This window comes from Pelobates fuscus, chromosome 4 (assembly GCF_036172605.1).
Source record: "Pelobates fuscus isolate aPelFus1 chromosome 4, aPelFus1.pri, whole genome shotgun sequence".
In the NCBI taxonomy this organism is placed as follows: domain Eukaryota; kingdom Metazoa; phylum Chordata; class Amphibia; order Anura; family Pelobatidae; genus Pelobates; species Pelobates fuscus.
The window spans coordinates 307,676,361-307,694,964 of record NC_086320.1 but is presented as its reverse complement, the minus strand read 5'-3'; the positions used below and the strand labels follow the sequence as shown (position 1 = coordinate 307,694,964).

General features: G+C 40.7%; 1 protein-coding gene across 5 annotated transcripts in view; it reads right to left on the bottom strand.

The window, feature by feature from the left end:
• Positions 1 to 1,230: 1,230 nt before the first annotated feature.
• The window catches only part of METTL6 (methyltransferase 6, tRNA N3-cytidine), a 41,646-nt gene continuing 24,272 nt past the window's right edge, over positions 1,231 to 18,604 (bottom strand). For all 5 annotated transcript variants that reach the window (XM_063452289.1, XM_063452290.1, XM_063452287.1 and 2 more), the window contains 4 exons: positions 8,031 to 8,165; positions 3,504 to 3,674; positions 2,346 to 2,487; positions 1,231 to 1,394 (listed from right to left, as the gene is read on the bottom strand). In XM_063452289.1, the coding sequence (XP_063308359.1) occupies positions 1,240 to 1,394; positions 2,346 to 2,487; positions 3,504 to 3,674; positions 8,031 to 8,165 (603 nt within the window). In that variant the 3' untranslated portion in view covers positions 1,231 to 1,239. The remainder of the gene's footprint in view (positions 1,395 to 2,345; positions 2,488 to 3,503; positions 3,675 to 8,030; positions 8,166 to 18,604) is intronic.

Sequence of the window (18,604 nt, the reverse complement as noted above, 5' to 3'; positions counted from 1 at the left end):
TAATTGTCCATACGTATTTCACCATAGTTACATAGCTGAAAAGAGACTTGCATCCATCAAATTCAGCCTTCCTCAGGTATGTTTTTGCTGTTGACCCAAAAGAAGACAAAAACACAGTCTGAAACACTTATAATTTTGCAACAAACTAGGAAAAAATATTTTATTGACCCCAAAATAGCAGTCAAATGTCTCCTTTGATCAAGCAGCTATTACCCCTCTAATTAGAAATTACATCCCTGTATGTTATGTTTTTGCAAGTATTTATCCAATTGCTGTTTAAACATCTGTATAGACTCTGATAAAACCACCTCTTCAGGCAGAGAATTCCATATCCTTATTGCTCTTACTGTAAAAAAACAAAAATTTATTTGCCTTAGATTAAATCTCCATTCTTCCATCCTAAATGCGTGACCTCATGTATAGCCCAGATTATGAATAGATTTCCAGTTAATGGTTTGTACTGGCCCTGAATATATTTATATAATGTTATCATATCCCCTCTGAGGTGCCGTTTTTCCCAAACAATTTTGTAGCTCATCTCTGCACTTTGTCTAGTGCCATGATATCCTTCTTTGGAACATGTGCCCAAAATTGCACAGCACATTCAAGGTGTGGTCTTACCAGCGATTTATAAAGAGGCAAAATTATATTTTCATCCCGAGATTTTATGCCCCTATTTATACATGACAAAACCTTACTGGCCTTAGCAACTGCAGATTTACATTGCATATTCCTGCCCAATTTGTTGTCTATAACAATTCCCAAATCCTTCTCGTGTGTTGTATTCCCTAATTCACTACCCTTTAGGAGTGAAAAGCTACATATGCACAAGCAACTTACACTCTAAATTTTAGGGTGTAAATTGCTTGTGCATATGTAGCTTTTCACTCCTAGATTCCTATTGCCATTCAATCCTGATCCTCAGGTTGTATTTTCTTTTGTTCCACCAACCTCTATCTAATACTTCCCCTCAGGGGTTGTATTTCTGTTTGCATTGATCCTATTTTGAAGTGTTTGTGAGGTACGCTTTTGTAGGGTGGTTGTACGCGTTTACCTCCGTGTTCATATATAGTACCTACTTTTTTCATTTTGAGCTTATGTCTACTGTGAAATCAGTTCTATTTTTGATAAATGAAAATGTTTCAGTAAGATGTGCACTATGGCACATATGGTTGCATCAAAATCATGTATGACCATTTATATAAAAAAATATATATTTTATTTAAAAATAAAAAAACACTAAAATGCATTACTGTTCTGTGGTTTGCGAAATTTACTTTGAACAAAGATTCGAGGAACACAGAGACCCTCCTTTTTATTAACAGTCTCTCGAAACACATACTCATTCAATACTTCTTCATATCCTGCCTCCGTGAAGAGCTGCAGAAGGTATTCTGAAATAAAGAAAATAGAAACAATGCCATAATGTGAATGGACTGTATTATGATAGGTTGTACTGATGTTTTAACGCAGATAAGCAGGAAAACATAGGTTAGTGCCACGGATTACAACTCAAATCAGGCCTAGTTAAGTTAAAGGGAAACTCCAGTGCCAGGAAAACAATCCGTTTTCCTGGCACTGGAGGCTCCCTCTCCCTCCCACCCACCAATCCCCAGTTACTGAAGGGGTGAAAACCCCTTCAGTCACTTACCTGAGGCAGTGGCGATGTCCCTCGTCGCTGCCTCCTCCTCCGCGCCGCTCCTCCCTGTGATTCCGTCGGCCGGTGGGTGAGACTGATCCTGCCCACCGGCCGAGGAGACCTAATGCGCATGCGCATTAGCGCTCCCCATAGGAAAGCATTGAAAACGAATTTCAATGCTTTCCTATGGGGATTTGAGCGACGCTGGAGGTCCTCACACAGCGTGAGGACGTCCAGCGACGCTCTAGCACAGATTATCTGTGCTACGAACCAGGAAGTGACCTCTAGTGGCTGTCTAGTAGACAGCCACTAGAGGTCGAGTTAACCCTGCAAGGTAATTATTGCAGTTTATAAAAAAACTGCAATAATTACACTTGCAGGGTTAGGAGTAGTGGGAGTTGGCACCCAGACCACTCCAATGAGCAGAAGTGGTCTGGGTGCCTGGAGTGTCCATTTAATGATAGAGCTTATAGTCCACATCCGTATAATGTCAGACATTACCTGTCTCCTTCATGGAAATCATAACCCATATGAACTGGGAAAGAAATTATTGTAAAACCCCAAGTTCTCACGTGTTGACACACACACAAGTATATAAAATGTGCATACTTTGCCCCTGTACATACGGTATGTGTATAATGTGTGCTGAACAATGCTATTTACAGATTGGAAGATATGGGTTTTTACTACAGAAACACTGACTCACCGTTGGTGAAGAAATATGACCTTGTCCCATCTTGCCTGACATAGAAATTGTCTCCTAGCCTGCTCCCTGATTTAAACCGTAACATGGCATAATCGTGCAGCCCATAGTCTCTGAACAAAACATATCCACCTGGTTTCAAAACCTGAAAATAAAACATTGCATAAACAAGAAGAGTGGTTGGACCATATAGAAGTCCCCGGTTCCTTTGACAGGATCCCTCAGAGTTATATATACCATAGTGCAAGGTTTTCTGGGATATATGCAACAATACTATTGAAAACTATAGGAAAGCTTACATTTCAAGCCTAGCAATTCAAGTCTAAAAGTAAAAGAGAAAAAAAATCTCCAGGCACTCAAAGTGTTCAAGCCACAAGCAGATTACCTGGTTTAAAAAAGGCAGAGCAACGTTTCAACCTGCTAAGAGGTCTTCGTAAAGCTGGACAAAGACCTTTTGAGCAGGTGGAAAAGTTACTCTGTGGCTTGAACACTGAGTGCATGGAGGTTTTTCTTTTTTACTGTCATAAGTATACTGGATTTGCAGGTCCTGAGTCAGTGCACCTAGTGTCAAATGTAATGTAGTGTGGTTCTTTTTTCTTTGCAAGTTAGCACGGGCCCACTGCAAAAGTAGTAATAGTAATTCATGCATTATGATCTGAATAGTGTAATTGGAGTAAATATAAATGCTAGAGGACTTTCTAAAAATTCAGGATAACAGTTTTCAGGCTTCACAAAGACAATAACCAGTCAAAATGTTGCCAGATCTGTCACAGATGGTTGAATACATCTATCACCTTTTGAAATAACCCTAAAATTGTGTCAATAATTAATGAGACGCTAATGCTGCACACAAAGCACCCCTTTTGTTTGTTTCCTATGAATTATGTGGTTTAATACAAATTCTGTCTTTGGGCTGGAAACTTTTTTTTTTTTTTTTTAAATGTATATTGTAGTTTGGTAGAAGTGCAGGAAACATACCTGTTTGTTTTACTTATACAATGGGTTTGTCAATGAAGCTGCCCAAGAGCTAGGACTGGGTGAGAACATATAGTCTGTGCAAAAGCTGCAGATTTGCTGCATCAAGGCAAATTCAGAGGACAGAGCAGCACATTATTTTACTTTCAGATTTTCTACTTGATAAACTTAAGCCAAGAGACCCACCTTATAAATATTTCTTACTGCAATTTGCATCTTGTCTGGATGAATAGCAGAAAGTACAAAGATCAAGGTGGCTACATCTACACTCTCTTCAGTGATGGTATCAGTCAGTTCATCCTTGGTCAGATCACACTGGAAAGCTCTGCAAGTGTCCTCGCTGTACGAAGGGTTTTTCTGCAATTAAAAATTAAATTAATTAGGGGTAAACATATATGGCGGAATCTTTAACAATAACTCACATAACCAACATTCAGCTTTGCTATTAAAGGGACACTATAGTCACCTGAACAACTTTAGCTTAATGAAGCAGTTTTGGTGTATAGAACATGCCCCTGCAGCCTCACTGCTCAATCCTCTGCCATTTAGGAGTTAAATCCCTTTGTTTATGAACCCTAGTCACACCTCCCTACATGTGATTTGCACAGCCTTCCATAAACACTTCCTGTAAAGAGAGCCCTATTTAGGCTCTCTTTATTGCAAATTCTGTTTAATTAAGATTTTCTTATCCCCTGCTATGTTAATAGCTTGCTAGACCCTGCAAGAGCCTCCTGTATGTGATAAAAGTTCAATTTAGATATTGAGATACAATTATTTAAGGTAAATTGCATCTGTTTGAATGTGAAACCAGTTTTTTTCATGCAGGCTCTGTCAATCATAGCCAGGGGAGGTGTGGCTAGGACTGCATAAACAGAAACAAAGTGATTTAACTCCTAAATGACAGTGAATTGAGCAGTCAAATTGCAGAGGAATGATCTATACACTAAAACTGCTTTATTTAGCTAAAGTAATTTAGGTGACTATAGTGTTCCTTTAAGCACCAACATATTCCACAGTGTTGTACAATATGAGGACAAGCAAACCATAAAGGGACTCTATAGTCTACATATAAAAGCAAGAAAGACAGGTCCCCCAGCCTTCCTTCTTGCTTTTATATGAACTTACATTTAATTAAAAAAAAATTCGAGGTGTTTTTATATTAAAAACTTACCTCCGTTCCAGCGCCGAGCTCCCAGCCAGGCCGCGCCCCCTTTTTCGTCAAAATGACGAAATCGCGGGGCCCAATGGAGAGGGCGATGTGGTGCGCATGCGCGGCTTCGCGCTGCACCAATCGCGTTCTTCATAGAGCGGCATTGACAGCCGCCCTATGAAGAACCTGAGCGCTTTACCGCGCATGTGCGCGGAATGCGCGTTCGCGAGCTGAGCTGTCTGACTGACAGCTCAGCTCGCTTTCTAAAACTATATCAATAAGGGAGGACCTACTGTCCCCCCCCGGCCCCCACCCCTGAGCGGTGGGTGGGGGCCCTAAAATTCACAATAGGGAGGGGACCTACTGTCCCCCCCGGCCCCCACCCCTGTGCGGCGGGTGGGGGCCCTAAAATTCACAATAAGGGGGGGGGGCCTACTGCCCCCCCCCCGGCCCCCACCACTGAGCGGTGGGGTGGGGGCCCTAAAATTCACAATAGGGGGGGGACCTACTGTCCCCCCCCCCCGGCCCCCACCCCTGTGCGGCGGGTGGGGGCCCTAAAATAAAAAATAAGGGGGGGACCTACTGTCCCCCCCCCCCCCGGCCCCCACCCCTGAGCGGTGGGTGGGGGCCCTAAAATTCACAATAGGGAGGGGACCTACTGTGTCCCCCCGGCCCCCACCCCTGTGTTCACAGTGCTTTGTGTGCTGATAGCCCGTCTGATGCATTCACCCAGAATGCATCGGACGAGAGGCCTTTTTAGGGCCTCTGAACTCGGAAGTCCCTCTGGTGGCCGTCTGATTGACTGCAACAAGAGGTGTTCCAAGCTTCCAATGTAAACACTGCATTTTCTCAGAAAATACAGTGCTTACAAGAAAAAGGCTCCGGGTAGCTGTAGCACTCACCTAAACAACCTCATTAAGCTGAAGTTGTTCAGGTGACTATAGTGTCCCTTTAAATGATAAGTTTGACTTACACAGAAAAGTGGTAATAAGGACCCAGCTCAAACGATCTTACAACCTATCACATCTTCTAGTGTAAGATTTGGACATCCGTTCAATCTACACAGAGTTAATGGTTTTATTTGGGTAAAGTGATGCTCTAAGCACCACAACAACTTCTGCTTAATGAAGCAATTTTAGTGCATAGATCTGTGGTTCCCAAACCAGTCCTCACGGCTCAGCAAGAGTCCAGGTTTTGTCAGCATTTCCATTGGAATAAAAAAAGGGAAATACATAAATCATGGATTGTTGGTGGGCCACTGAGGAGGACTGGTTTGGGAACCACTGGTATAGAGCATGCCCCCTGCAGTCTCACTGCTCAGTTCTCTGCCATTTAGAAGTTCAATCACTTTTGTTTCTGTTCATGCAGTCATTGCAACAACTCACCTGGCTATGACTCATACAGTGAAAAACATGAAAAAAATGGTTTCAATCAGATTTTACAGCACAGTGTGTTTTATTTAGACGTTCGTATCTCCTGCTCAGTTAATTACACTTTAAATCACCCAAAAAGGTGGCTGTTGCATTCGCTATACACAAACACCACATAATTAGGCTACAGTTGTTTTGGTCCTTAAGTGTATTGTACACAGTGCAAAATCGACATAAGAATACAAACTATAACAAGATAAATTACATTCTAGGCTCACTGCTTCAGTAAACGCATATGCTGTATCCTGCGAATGAAATTCATGAATCAATTTACAGCCTGCTTGATAATAGTGTCTTCCAGCAAGACAAATTTTAGATTGGTGGGTTAAATTCAAACTTATCATGTAAGAGCAGCTGTTCTGATGAAAGATGTGTTTCAACCTTGTACTGAAAACAGGATCATAATCTCTTATCTTACATTCCTTCACGGACATCTACCCAGAAGCTCTGAACACAACATTCTGGTAATTGTTTTGCTAAGGTGTATATATTTCTGCGGGGTATAAAACAGGAAATTGGTATTCTAAAGATAAGATGGTAAATAAAAATCATGGTGCATAATTTTTGTGAGTCCGTATAGGATTATATGTTTCTCACCATTTCTATCTCCTTGGTTTCTGCACCTTCTGTATTTATTGCGTTCAGCTTTAAAGAGATCCAGACAGATTTGCTTTGCGAGAGCACACAATGCTCACAAATATATAAACCACCAACTTTTACAGATGATGTATATATAATATGTATGTTTAGTTGTGAAAATGAAGAGAAACAGTGTAATACACTAAAGTGAGAATTTTGAGGAATTCAAAATGGATTTCAAATTTAAGGCAAAATTGGCCAAACTGGAAACATTCTCCGAGTCAATGTGCGCAATTTTTTGCCTTAAATCTGAGATTTCCTTTTAAATCCTGACAATTATCACTTCTGTGAAAAATCCTGACAGCTGTGGGTTATTTTTAACCTGGACAAATGTTTTGTTTTATTATGTTCAATTCTACAATAAAGGAACAGTCATTTTCATCACCTAATCCAGGGCTTGACAAATTTACTTTGAATCTAGGAGCCAGTGAAAAAAAAAAATTAGGAGCCAGAATTTTTTATTTAAATTAACAAAGCTTTATTTTAAATGACAATACAATTCTTAAAGGGGCACTATAATCCCACGAACCACTAAAGCTTAATGTAGTGGTTCTGGTGTCTATAGCATGTCCCTGTAGGCTTTTCATTGTAAACACTGCCATTTCATAGAAAAGGAGGTGTTTACATTGTTGCCTAGTAACACCTCCAGTGGCGGTCACACAGATGGCCACTAGAAGTGCTTCCTATCTCACTGCTGCACAGCGGTTCAATGCTCTATGTGGAGATGCTAATTGACAGAGCGCAGCATTTTGCCCCGCATTTCGAAATAGCCTCCTAATGCTGAGATTGGCTGAGATCATCAAGAAAAGCAGTGGAAAGCAGTGGATTGGCTGAGATCATCAAGATTGATTGACTCAGCTATGTAGACGGGGCCAGCTGCAGCGAGACTAGCACGGTTTCAGTAAAAGGTGAGTAAAAACACCTTTCCATGCAATCAGAGGGTGGCAGTCACCTAAACAGATACACTAACTGACAGACACACATACAGATTTGACACTCACTGACATACATTTTTTCATACACTCACAAATAATAAAAAATATATATATTATATACCCAGTTTCCCTACCTTTGGGAGAGCAAGAGTGGATCCTTTCCCTGGGGTCTAGTGTGGCTGCTGTCATTTTTCAAGTTCTTCTTCTGCTCCCTCGCTGTTTAGTGATGCCGGAACCAGAGTGACCTCTTTTTTCGGCTCCCGGCATCACAGCAGTGCGAGCAAGGGAGTTTATCAAGAAGAGCAGCAAGATTACAGCTCCATCTCCGCCCACCTCCATTGCTCGCTGGATCCTCCATTCTCCCTCAGTCATCCGCCTCGGAGGAAACAGACTGACAAATACCCAGAACGAACTCCTGGGATTTGTCAAGCCCTGACCTACACCTTTTTCTAGATACATTGTACACGGAGGTGAAACATTTGAAGAACTAACAGGTTTTTACCAATGAAGAAACTTGAGATATGAAAAGAATAAAGACTGTGGTCAAGGGGATACAAACCTTTACAAACTCAACAGCACGTGGCGAGAAATCACAGGCGTAAACAAACAGATGTGGATCCTCTTCTAGAAGTGGAAAGAAGCAGTTACCTACACCGCACCCAGCTTCCAGAATAGTAAGCCTCTGGTCCTCAAACTGAAATAAATAAAATAATGTAAAAATTATATAATTTTATAAAAAGCTTGCTATAAAAAAAAATACAAAAATTTTATTTTATTTTATATAAAACTCAAAGTGCTGGAATAAACCAGACTGGCTGAGTATATACTGGATATGAGTAGTTAGATATGTACAGATAATCAAATAATCAATATGTATAAAAGTAAAAAAGTGAAAACATCCGTGAAAACTTGCCTTAATGGCTCACCTCTATGAAGGTTAATAATCCCTATTACCTATACAACTCTGAGAAAAACCACTGACTACTGACTTTATTAGGCTACAACAAAAGGTCAAGTCCAGAGTTAAGAGTGTATAGAGTAGGTATATGTCAGATAGCTGACATAGTATCTAGGGAATAGGTCACTACAAAGAACCTTAATTGTTCCTATGTGCCACGTGAATGGTTTAGGACTCTTTGCCTGAAAAGGTCTGTGTATAAACAGTTATTATCAGGGAGTCAAAAAAACAACAACACGGCATACGGGCAATGTATAGCTATTATCCTGTATAGATTGGTAGATGAATCTAGTATTAGGAGGGAATACGATATACCCCCCAAAACAAACTTAGTACTAGATAACTGTAACACCAAACAAATAATGGTTACAGTGTATACAGGCAGTGTGCAGCCCTTGTCCTGGGTATATTAATTAGATAGATCTAGCATTTGGCAGGGAATAGGGATATCCCTCAAAGTCCAATGCCAGGTAAACTGTAACTCCAATCAATAATGGTTGCAGTATATCTAATATAGACCCCTATCCAGTCTGTGGGAATTAAATCTCAATAGACTTTAACGTAGTGACCAGAGAGAGAGGTGAAAAAACAAAGATTAGAGTGACTCCATGTGTAGAACCATACTTAGAATGTTGGTTGCCTACACATGGTGATAGATAGTCCTAAGTGAAAAATAAAGTGAAAAAAGAGCCCATAGAGCCCGACGCGCGTTTCGGTGCTTACTTAGATGCACCTTCGTCAGGGGCTAGTGGGAGACTGTTCCTAGTCTCCTTTTATATGTGATCAACACCAAAAAACTTCAGAGATGTCCTATCAGAAAGCCGATATCTGGCGCCAAAAATACCTATTAGGCATATTCTAATTATCTGGACTAAGCCAGCCAATGATTGCCCTGTATTCTGACGTTCTTCTGAGACTATTAGGTAAAAAAGTGTGCCGAAAATAAATTACGAGCACTACTTGGCTGGCTCTAGCAGAGACTCAGGAGACTGTTGCAACTTGTATGGCTACATTCTGTGTGTGTTCGATCAGAAGAGCCTGTTCCGATGTAGCATTTAACATTTAACAGAATTCGCCGTGTTAATACTGTGTGTCGAGTCCCACGTGGGCATATGTAAATAGGCTGTTCTGGCTCAGCCTATCATATGTCTTAGAATCTGACATATCTCTATCCGAAATTTAACCGGCTCGTTGCCGGAGGAGGATCGAGAGAGCTATGTATGCTGCTATAATAAAAATCAGAGGCTGGGGCACCTCCGTGTGGGACAAGGTTCCACGTGGCGAGCTGAATTGGATGTATATTATGATGTTCGGCTGCAGGTGCTGAAAGAATACTGGTAGATAGTATTTAATGTAATACATTATCAGCTTGTGCCTGTGCAGAATTTCTACTGTGTGGACCAATATTGGGTCCTACGTGGATTGTATATTATTCCTACATCTCAATAAATGCTCAGAGAGTGATGTCCCCATACGTGTTTGAAATGTGTGTTTATCCTGACATTTAACCGGACGGGGGTGTGAGGATACAATTACAGTCCAAATTACTGTCAATTAAACTTTCTCAGTTCGTGAGAGTAACGTACTCCCCTGTCTCTTGGTTAATTTATGATGTCAGCTTTTTATATATATATATATACATACATTCCTGTGTTCGGGCAGTCTCAGATAGCAGGATATCGGGTTGCTAAACAGCAGGACTTAAGTTATGGTGTTCATGATAGACTTAGACGAATAAATAAATAATATTCTTGAAAAATGAAAAAAAAAAGAAGAAATGTGAAATATTTTGGTATTACAAATATTTACAAATATTTACAATATATACATATTACGCTTTTGGTAATGTTAGATATTTGATGAAGCGAGCTAAAACGTATGTATCGGCTATCATAGAGAGAGGATATAAGCCACTGAGTTTTAGGTTTGGCGTTGACTCAGAGAAAATGGATGGAGGGTATTCAAATGAAGGGGGTATATGAAAAGCCTTCATTAAGGCCATTTGGGGACAAGGTCTTCAGTGTAAAGATCCAGTAACTCTCCCTCTGGAGAAGTTTACTGTCTATGTCACCTTTCCTAGGGCCAAGTTTGATTTTTTCAATACCGTTGAAACGTAAACCATGTGCTGAGCCGCCGTGTCTTAATTTAAGGTGTCTAGAGATGACTGTGTCTATTTGTCTGGATGGGTTCACAGAGTTCACATGTTCGAGGATTCTTTTCTTAAAGGGTCTGAAAGTTTTTCCTACATACTTCAGATCACAACTGCACGTCAGAAGGTATATCAAGCCTGACGTTTGGCAGTTGAAAAAAGTGTTGACTGTATGTGTCTGGGTGTTAGTGGAGTTCAAAAAGGTTTTGGAATTTTTGCGAATAAATTTACACGCTTTGCAGCGACCACACTGGAAGGTACCAATAGCTGGGGTTTTGAGCCATGTATTGGCAGGTTTAGGTAGTGAAAGGTGGCTAGGTACTAGTAGATCTTTTAGATTGCGACCTCTTCTGGCTGTCAGTGATACATGTGACGTCAGAACTTCTTTAAGGTGTTGGTCTTGATAAATGAGGGGCCAGTATCTGTCTAGGATCTGTTTTACTGGGTCCCAACCAGAGTCAAAGGTGCCAATGCACCTTATTATATTCTGTGACTTATCCTTCCTGGGATTGTCTTCAAGGAGTAATTCTCGTTCAGTCATAAGAGCTCTCCTATATGCAGATTTGAGACATCTATTCGAATATCCCTTTGCTTTAAACTGGGATCTTAGGGATTTTGCTTTGCTTTTGAATTCCTCAAGAGTAGAGCAATTCCGTCTGACGCGCAGGTATTGGCCTACTGGTATGCCTTTCTTTAAGGTACTGGGATGATGGCTTTGCCAGTTTAAGAAGTTATTAGTGGCTGTAGGCTTCTTGAAAAGGGTGGTGGAGATGTGATGTTCAGCTCCTGAGGTTTGTAGGGTCAGATCCAAAAAATTAATTTGGTTACCGCCCATCTCATGTGTCAGTTTGAGGTTCAAGTTATTAATGTTCAGTTCCTTCACAAATTCTTCAAAGGACTCATCTGTGCCTGTCCAGACAATTAATACGTCGTCTATATAGCGTTTCCACATTTTGATGTAGCCATGGTAGTTAACAAATTGTGGACCAAAGACAACGTTGTGTTCCCACCACCCCAGGTGGAGGTTTGCATAGGAGGGGGCACAAGTTGTCCCCATGGCAGTCCCTCTCACCTGGTGGTAGTGGGTACCCTCAAAGAGGAAGTAGTTGTGCGTTAGAATAAACTGTAAAAGTTGTAGCACAAAGTGGTTATGGTCATTTAAGGATACATCTCGTGTTTGTAGGAACCATTGTGTGTTGTTAAGGCCTATTTCATGAGGAATAGAGCTATACAGCCCTTCCACGTCTAAGCTGCATAGTTTCGCCTCTTTGGGTAGTATCAGGTCATTTAGTGCTTTTAGGGTTTGTTTCGTATCCCTCAGGTATGAAGGGAGGGTTTTAACTAAATCACCCAGAATTTGTTCTACATATACACTGCAGTTTTGGGTGAGGTTATTATTGCCTGATACTATAGGTCTTCCAGTTAACGTTTTTTGCTGTTTGTGGATCTTGGGCAATGAATAGAAAGTGGCTATGGTTGGTTTTTTGTTGAGCATGAATTTATATTCTTCCATGCTTACTAATTCATTTTGAAGGGCCTGGTCCAAAATAACCTTTAGTTCCAAGTAGAATCTCTTTGTGGGGTCAGCAGGGAGTGCTGTATATGTATCCCTATCATCCAGTATTCTGTGTACCATCTGAACATATTGGGTTCTATCCAGTATCACCAGGTTACCGCCTTTATCAGATGGTTTGATAATAATTGTTTCGTTCCTTTTTAGTTTAGCTAGTGCTCTGGTTTCAGGTGCACTTAGGTTACTAGGCTGGAACCTGGTCTGGGAGTCAAACCCTAATGCCTCTATTTCTTTGCAGGACAGTTCTACAAACAGGTCTATATACTTATATTCCTGTATGTACGGTGTAAATTTACTCTTCGATTTTAGGTTGGTAAAAGGTGCTGATTGTGTGCTGTATGGATCATTGCTGTTGAGTAGTTCCACCAGACTATCTAGCAAGTTCATATCTCTATCCTCTAGACCCAGTCTTGTTGCTTGCTTGGTTCTCTTAATACAGTGGTACTTATGTAGAGCTAGTTTCCTGGCAAACAAGTGGATGTCTTTTGTCCAGCCAAATTTATCAAATTTGGGTGTTGGGACAAATGACAAACCTTTTTTTAGTAGCTGAGTTTCCGAGGTGGTAAGATGGTATGAGGATAAGTTGATGATTTGGCTTTCTTGGGTCAATACGCTTTCCTCCGTTGGAAACCTCGAGTGGATTTGCTTCTTGTGTTTCTCTGCGGTCTTGCGTCCTGGTTCGCTCTGCCTAAAAAATTAATCCCTTTCTTTAAGATGCTTTTGGGATTAGATTCAAGAGGGGCGGCAGAACTATCTGAGCTAGTTTCTGGTTCAGAGCCACTTGTATCGTACTCCGAAGTGGAGAATTGGTCAAATTCCACCCTTCTGTTTTGTTTAGACCTCTGGTAGATGTTCCCTGTTTGAAAGTCTTTAGTATCCCTTATAAATTTTGAGTGTTTTCGGGTTTTTATGGTAGATTGGAATCTTTCCAACTGGTTTTTCAATTTAATTTCTAGTTGTTCAAAGTTACTCTCAGCTTTGAAAGTTTCAATTTTTTCTACCTCCTCATCCACCTCTTTATTGATTTTGTCAAGTCTTTGTTTTTCAGATCTACATAGGATGTCCATGAACTTACGAGAACACGTATTGGCTGCCTCTTCCCATTCTTTAATAAATTCAGTCCCTTCAATATGTGGCCCAGGGATATTTTGAACCCTAAGACCCCTTGGTATTAATTCCTTACTCAGGTATTTTTCCAAAGAGGCGACTTCCCAGCCGGCCTTAATCTGTTGTTTAAACAAATATGTAAGGTGATTGAATGCTGAGTTGATATTAGTATATGTGACCGTGTCATTCAGGTGTCCTTCGGAGAACACTGTGTCAATATCTGTGTACCATGCTTCTCTCGTGGCTTTATCAGATAGAAATCCAGCCATACTATAGCTGCGCTTAAAGGTGCTAGGTATTGAAACCGGGTAATCAATTAGTGTAACAAGAAAGTCGAGTCCACCTATGAGGATGGGTCCAGAACGTAGGAACCGTCTCACTGGTGGTCGAGCACCTTGATGGACACTCCAGTGGTGTCCTGGGGCATAACCCCTACTGACTAGAGAACAAACAAAATACTCAAAGTGCTGGAATAAACCAGACTGGCTGAGTATATACTGGATATGAGTAGTTAGATATGTACAGATAATCAAATAATCAATATGTATAAAAGTAAAAAAGTGAAAACATCCGTGAAAACTTGCCTTAATGGCTCACCTCTATGAAGGTTAATAATCCCTATTACCTATACAACTCTGAGAAAAACCACTGACTACTGACTTTATTAGGCTACAACAAAAGGTCAAGTCCAGAGTTAAGAGTGTATAGAGTAGGTATATGTCAGATAGCTGACATAGTATCTAGGGAATAGGTCACTACAAAGAACCTTAATTGTTCCTATGTGCCACGTGAATGGTTTAGGACTCTTTGCCTGAAAAGGTCTGTGTATAAACAGTTATTATCAGGGAGTCAAAAAAACAACAACACGGCATACGGGCAATGTATAGCTATTATCCTGTATAGATTGGTAGATGAATCTAGTATTAGGAGGGAATACGATATACCCCCCAAAACAAACTTAGTACTAGATAACTGTAACACCAAACAAATAATGGTTACAGTGTATACAGGCAGTGTGCAGCCCTTGTCCTGGGTATATTAATTAGATAGATCTAGCATTTGGCAGGGAATAGGGATATCCCTCAAAGTCCAATGCCAGGTAAACTGTAACTCCAATCAATAATGGTTGCAGTATATCTAATATAGACCCCTATCCAGTCTGTGGGAATTAAATCTCAATAGACTTTAACGTAGTGACCAGAGAGAGAGGTGAAAAAACAAAGATTAGAGTGACTCCATGTGTAGAACCATACTTAGAATATCCACAGACTGGATAGGGGTCTATATTAGATATACTGCAACCATTATTGATTGGAGTTACAGTTTACCTGGCATTGGACTTTGAGGGATATCCCTATTCCCTGCCAAATGCTAGATCTATCTAATTAATATACCCAGGACAAGGGCTGCACACTGCCTGTATACACTGTAACCATTATTTGTTTGGTGTTACAGTTATCTAGTACTAAGTTTGTTTTGGGGGGTATATCGTATTCCCTCCTAATACTAGATTCATCTACCAATCTATACAGGATAATAGCTATACATTGCCCGTATGCCGTGTTGTTGTTTTTTTGACTCCCTGATAATAACTGTTTATACACAGACCTTTTCAGGCAAAGAGTCCTAAACCATTCACGTGGCACATAGGAACAATTAAGGTTCTTTGTAGTGACCTATTCCCTAGATACTATGTCAGCTATCTGACATATACCTACTCTATACACTCTTAACTCTGGACTTGACCTTTTGTTGTAGCCTAATAAAGTCAGTAGTCAGTGGTTTTTCTCAGAGTTGTATAGGTAATAGGGATTATTAACCTTCATAGAGGTGAGCCATTAAGGCAAGTTTTCACGGATGTTTTCACTTTTTTACTTTTATACATATTGATTATTTGATTATCTGTACATATCTAACTACTCATATCCAGTATATACTCAGCCAGTCTGGTTTATTCCAGCACTTTGAGTATTTTGTTTGTTCTCTAGTCAGTAGGGGTTATGCCCCAGGACACCACTGGAGTGTCCATCAAGGTGCTCGACCACCAGTGAGACGGTTCCTACGTTCTGGACCCATCCTCATAGGTGGACTCGACTTTCTTGTTACACTAATTGATTACCCGGTTTCAATACCTAGCACCTTTAAGCGCAGCTATAGTATGGCTGGATTTCTATCTGATAAAGCCACGAGAGAAGCATGGTACACAGATATTGACACAGTGTTCTCCGAAGGACACCTGAATGACACGGTCACATATACTAATATCAACTCAGCATTCAATCACCTTACATATTTGTTTAAACAACAGATTAAGGCCGGCTGGGAAGTCGCCTCTTTGGAAAAATACCTGAGTAAGGAATTAATACCAAGGGGTCTTAGGGTTCAAAATATCCCTGGGCCACATATTGAAGGGACTGAATTTATTAAAGAATGGGAAGAGGCAGCCAATACGTGTTCTCGTAAGTTCATGGACATCCTATGTAGATCTGAAAAACAAAGACTTGACAAAATCAATAAAGAGGTGGATGAGGAGGTAGAAAAAATTGAAACTTTCAAAGCTGAGAGTAACTTTGAACAACTAGAAATTAAATTGAAAAACCAGTTGGAAAGATTCCAATCTACCATAAAAACCCGAAAACACTCAAAATTTATAAGGGATACTAAAGACTTTCAAACAGGGAACATCTACCAGAGGTCTAAACAAAACAGAAGGGTGGAATTTGACCAATTCTCCACTTCGGAGTACGATACAAGTGGCTCTGAACCAGAAACTAGCTCAGATAGTTCTGCCGCCCCTCTTGAATCTAATCCCAAAAGCATCTTAAAGAAAGGGATTAATTTTTTAGGCAGAGCGAACCAGGACGCAAGACCGCAGAGAAACACAAGAAGCAAATCCACTCGAGGTTTCCAACGGAGGAAAGCGTATTGACCCAAGAAAGCCAAATCATCAACTTATCCTCATACCATCTTACCACCTCGGAAACTCAGCTACTAAAAAAAGGTTTGTCATTTGTCCCAACACCCAAATTTGATAAATTTGGCTGGACAAAAGACATCCACTTGTTTGCCAGGAAACTAGCTCTACATAAGTACCACTGTATTAAGAGAACCAAGCAAGCAACAAGACTGGGTCTAGAGGATAGAGATATGAACTTGCTAGATAGTCTGGTGGAACTACTCAACAGCAATGATCCATACAGCACACAATCAGCACCTTTTACCAACCTAAAATCGAAGAGTAAATTTACACCGTACATACAGGAATATAAGTATATAGACCTGTTTGTAGAACTGTCCTGCAAAGAAATAGAGGCATTAGGGTTTGACTCCCAGACCAGGTTCCAGCCTAGTAACCTAAGTGCACCTGAAACCAGAGCACTAGCTAAACTAAAAAGGAACGAAACAATTATTATCAAACCATCTGATAAAGGCGGTAACCTGGTGATACTGGATAGAACCCAATATGTTCAGATGGTACACAGAATACTGGATGATAGGGATACATATACAGCACTCCCTGCTGACCCCACAAAGAGATTCTACTTGGAACTAAAGGTTATTTTGGACCAGGCCCTTCAAAATGAATTAGTAAGCATGGAAGAATATAAATTCATGCTCAACAAAAAACCAACCATAGCCACTTTCTATTCATTGCCCAAGATCCACAAACAGCAAAAAACGTTAACTGGAAGACCTATAGTATCAGGCAATAATAACCTCACCCAAAACTGCAGTGTATATGTAGAACAAATTCTGGGTGATTTAGTTAAAACCCTCCCTTCATACCTGAGGGATACGAAACAAACCCTAAAAGCACTAAATGACCTGATACTACCCAAAGAGGCGAAACTATGCAGCTTAGACGTGGAAGGGCTGTATAGCTCTATTCCTCATGAAATAGGCCTTAACAACACACAATGGTTCCTACAAACACGAGATGTATCCTTAAATGACCATAACCACTTTGTGCTACAACTTTTACAGTTTATTCTAACGCACAACTACTTCCTCTTTGAGGGTACCCACTACCACCAGGTGAGAGGGACTGCCATGGGGACAACTTGTGCCCCCTCCTATGCAAACCTCCACCTGGGGTGGTGGGAACACAACGTTGTCTTTGGTCCACAATTTGTTAACTACCATGGCTACATCAAAATGTGGAAACGCTATATAGACGACGTATTAATTGTCTGGACAGGCACAGATGAGTCCTTTGAAGAATTTGTGAAGGAACTGAACATTAATAACTTGAACCTCAAACTGACACATGAGATGGGCGGTAACCAAATTAATTTTTTGGATCTGACCCTACAAACCTCAGGAGCTGAACATCACATCTCCACCACCCTTTTCAAGAAGCCTACAGCCACTAATAACTTCTTAAACTGGCAAAGCCATCATCCCAGTACCTTAAAGAAAGGCATACCAGTAGGCCAATACCTGCGCGTCAGACGGAATTGCTCTACTCTTGAGGAATTCAAAAGCAAAGCAAAATCCCTAAGATCCCAGTTTAAAGCAAAGGGATATTCGAATAGATGTCTCAAATCTGCATATAGGAGAGCTCTTATGACTGAACGAGAATTACTCCTTGAAGACAATCCCAGGAAGGATAAGTCACAGAATATAATAAGGTGCATTGGCACCTTTGACTCTGGTTGGGACCCAGTAAAACAGATCCTAGACAGATACTGGCCCCTCATTTATCAAGACCAACACCTTAAAGAAGTTCTGACGTCACATGTATCACTGACAGCCAGAAGAGGTCGCAATCTAAAAGATCTACTAGTACCTAGCCACCTTTCACTACCTAAACCTGCCAATACATGGCTCAAAACCCCAGCTATTGGTACCTTCCAGTGTGGTCGCTGCAAAGCGTGTAAATTTATTCGCAAAAATTCCAAAACCTTTTTGAACTCCACTAACACCCAGACACATACAGTCAACACTTTTTTCAACTGCCAAACGTCAGGCTTGATATACCTTCTGACGTGCAGTTGTGATCTGAAGTATGTAGGAAAAACTTTCAGACCCTTTAAGAAAAGAATCCTCGAACATGTGAACTCTGTGAACCCATCCAGACAAATAGACACAGTCATCTCTAGACACCTTAAATTAAGACACGGCGGCTCAGCACATGGTTTACGTTTCAACGGTATTGAAAAAATCAAACTTGGCCCTAGGAAAGGTGACATAGACAGTAAACTTCTCCAGAGGGAGAGTTACTGGATCTTTACACTGAAGACCTTGTCCCCAAATGGCCTTAATGAAGGCTTTTCATATACCCCCTTCATTTGAATACCCTCCATCCATTTTCTCTGAGTCAACGCCAAACCTAAAACTCAGTGG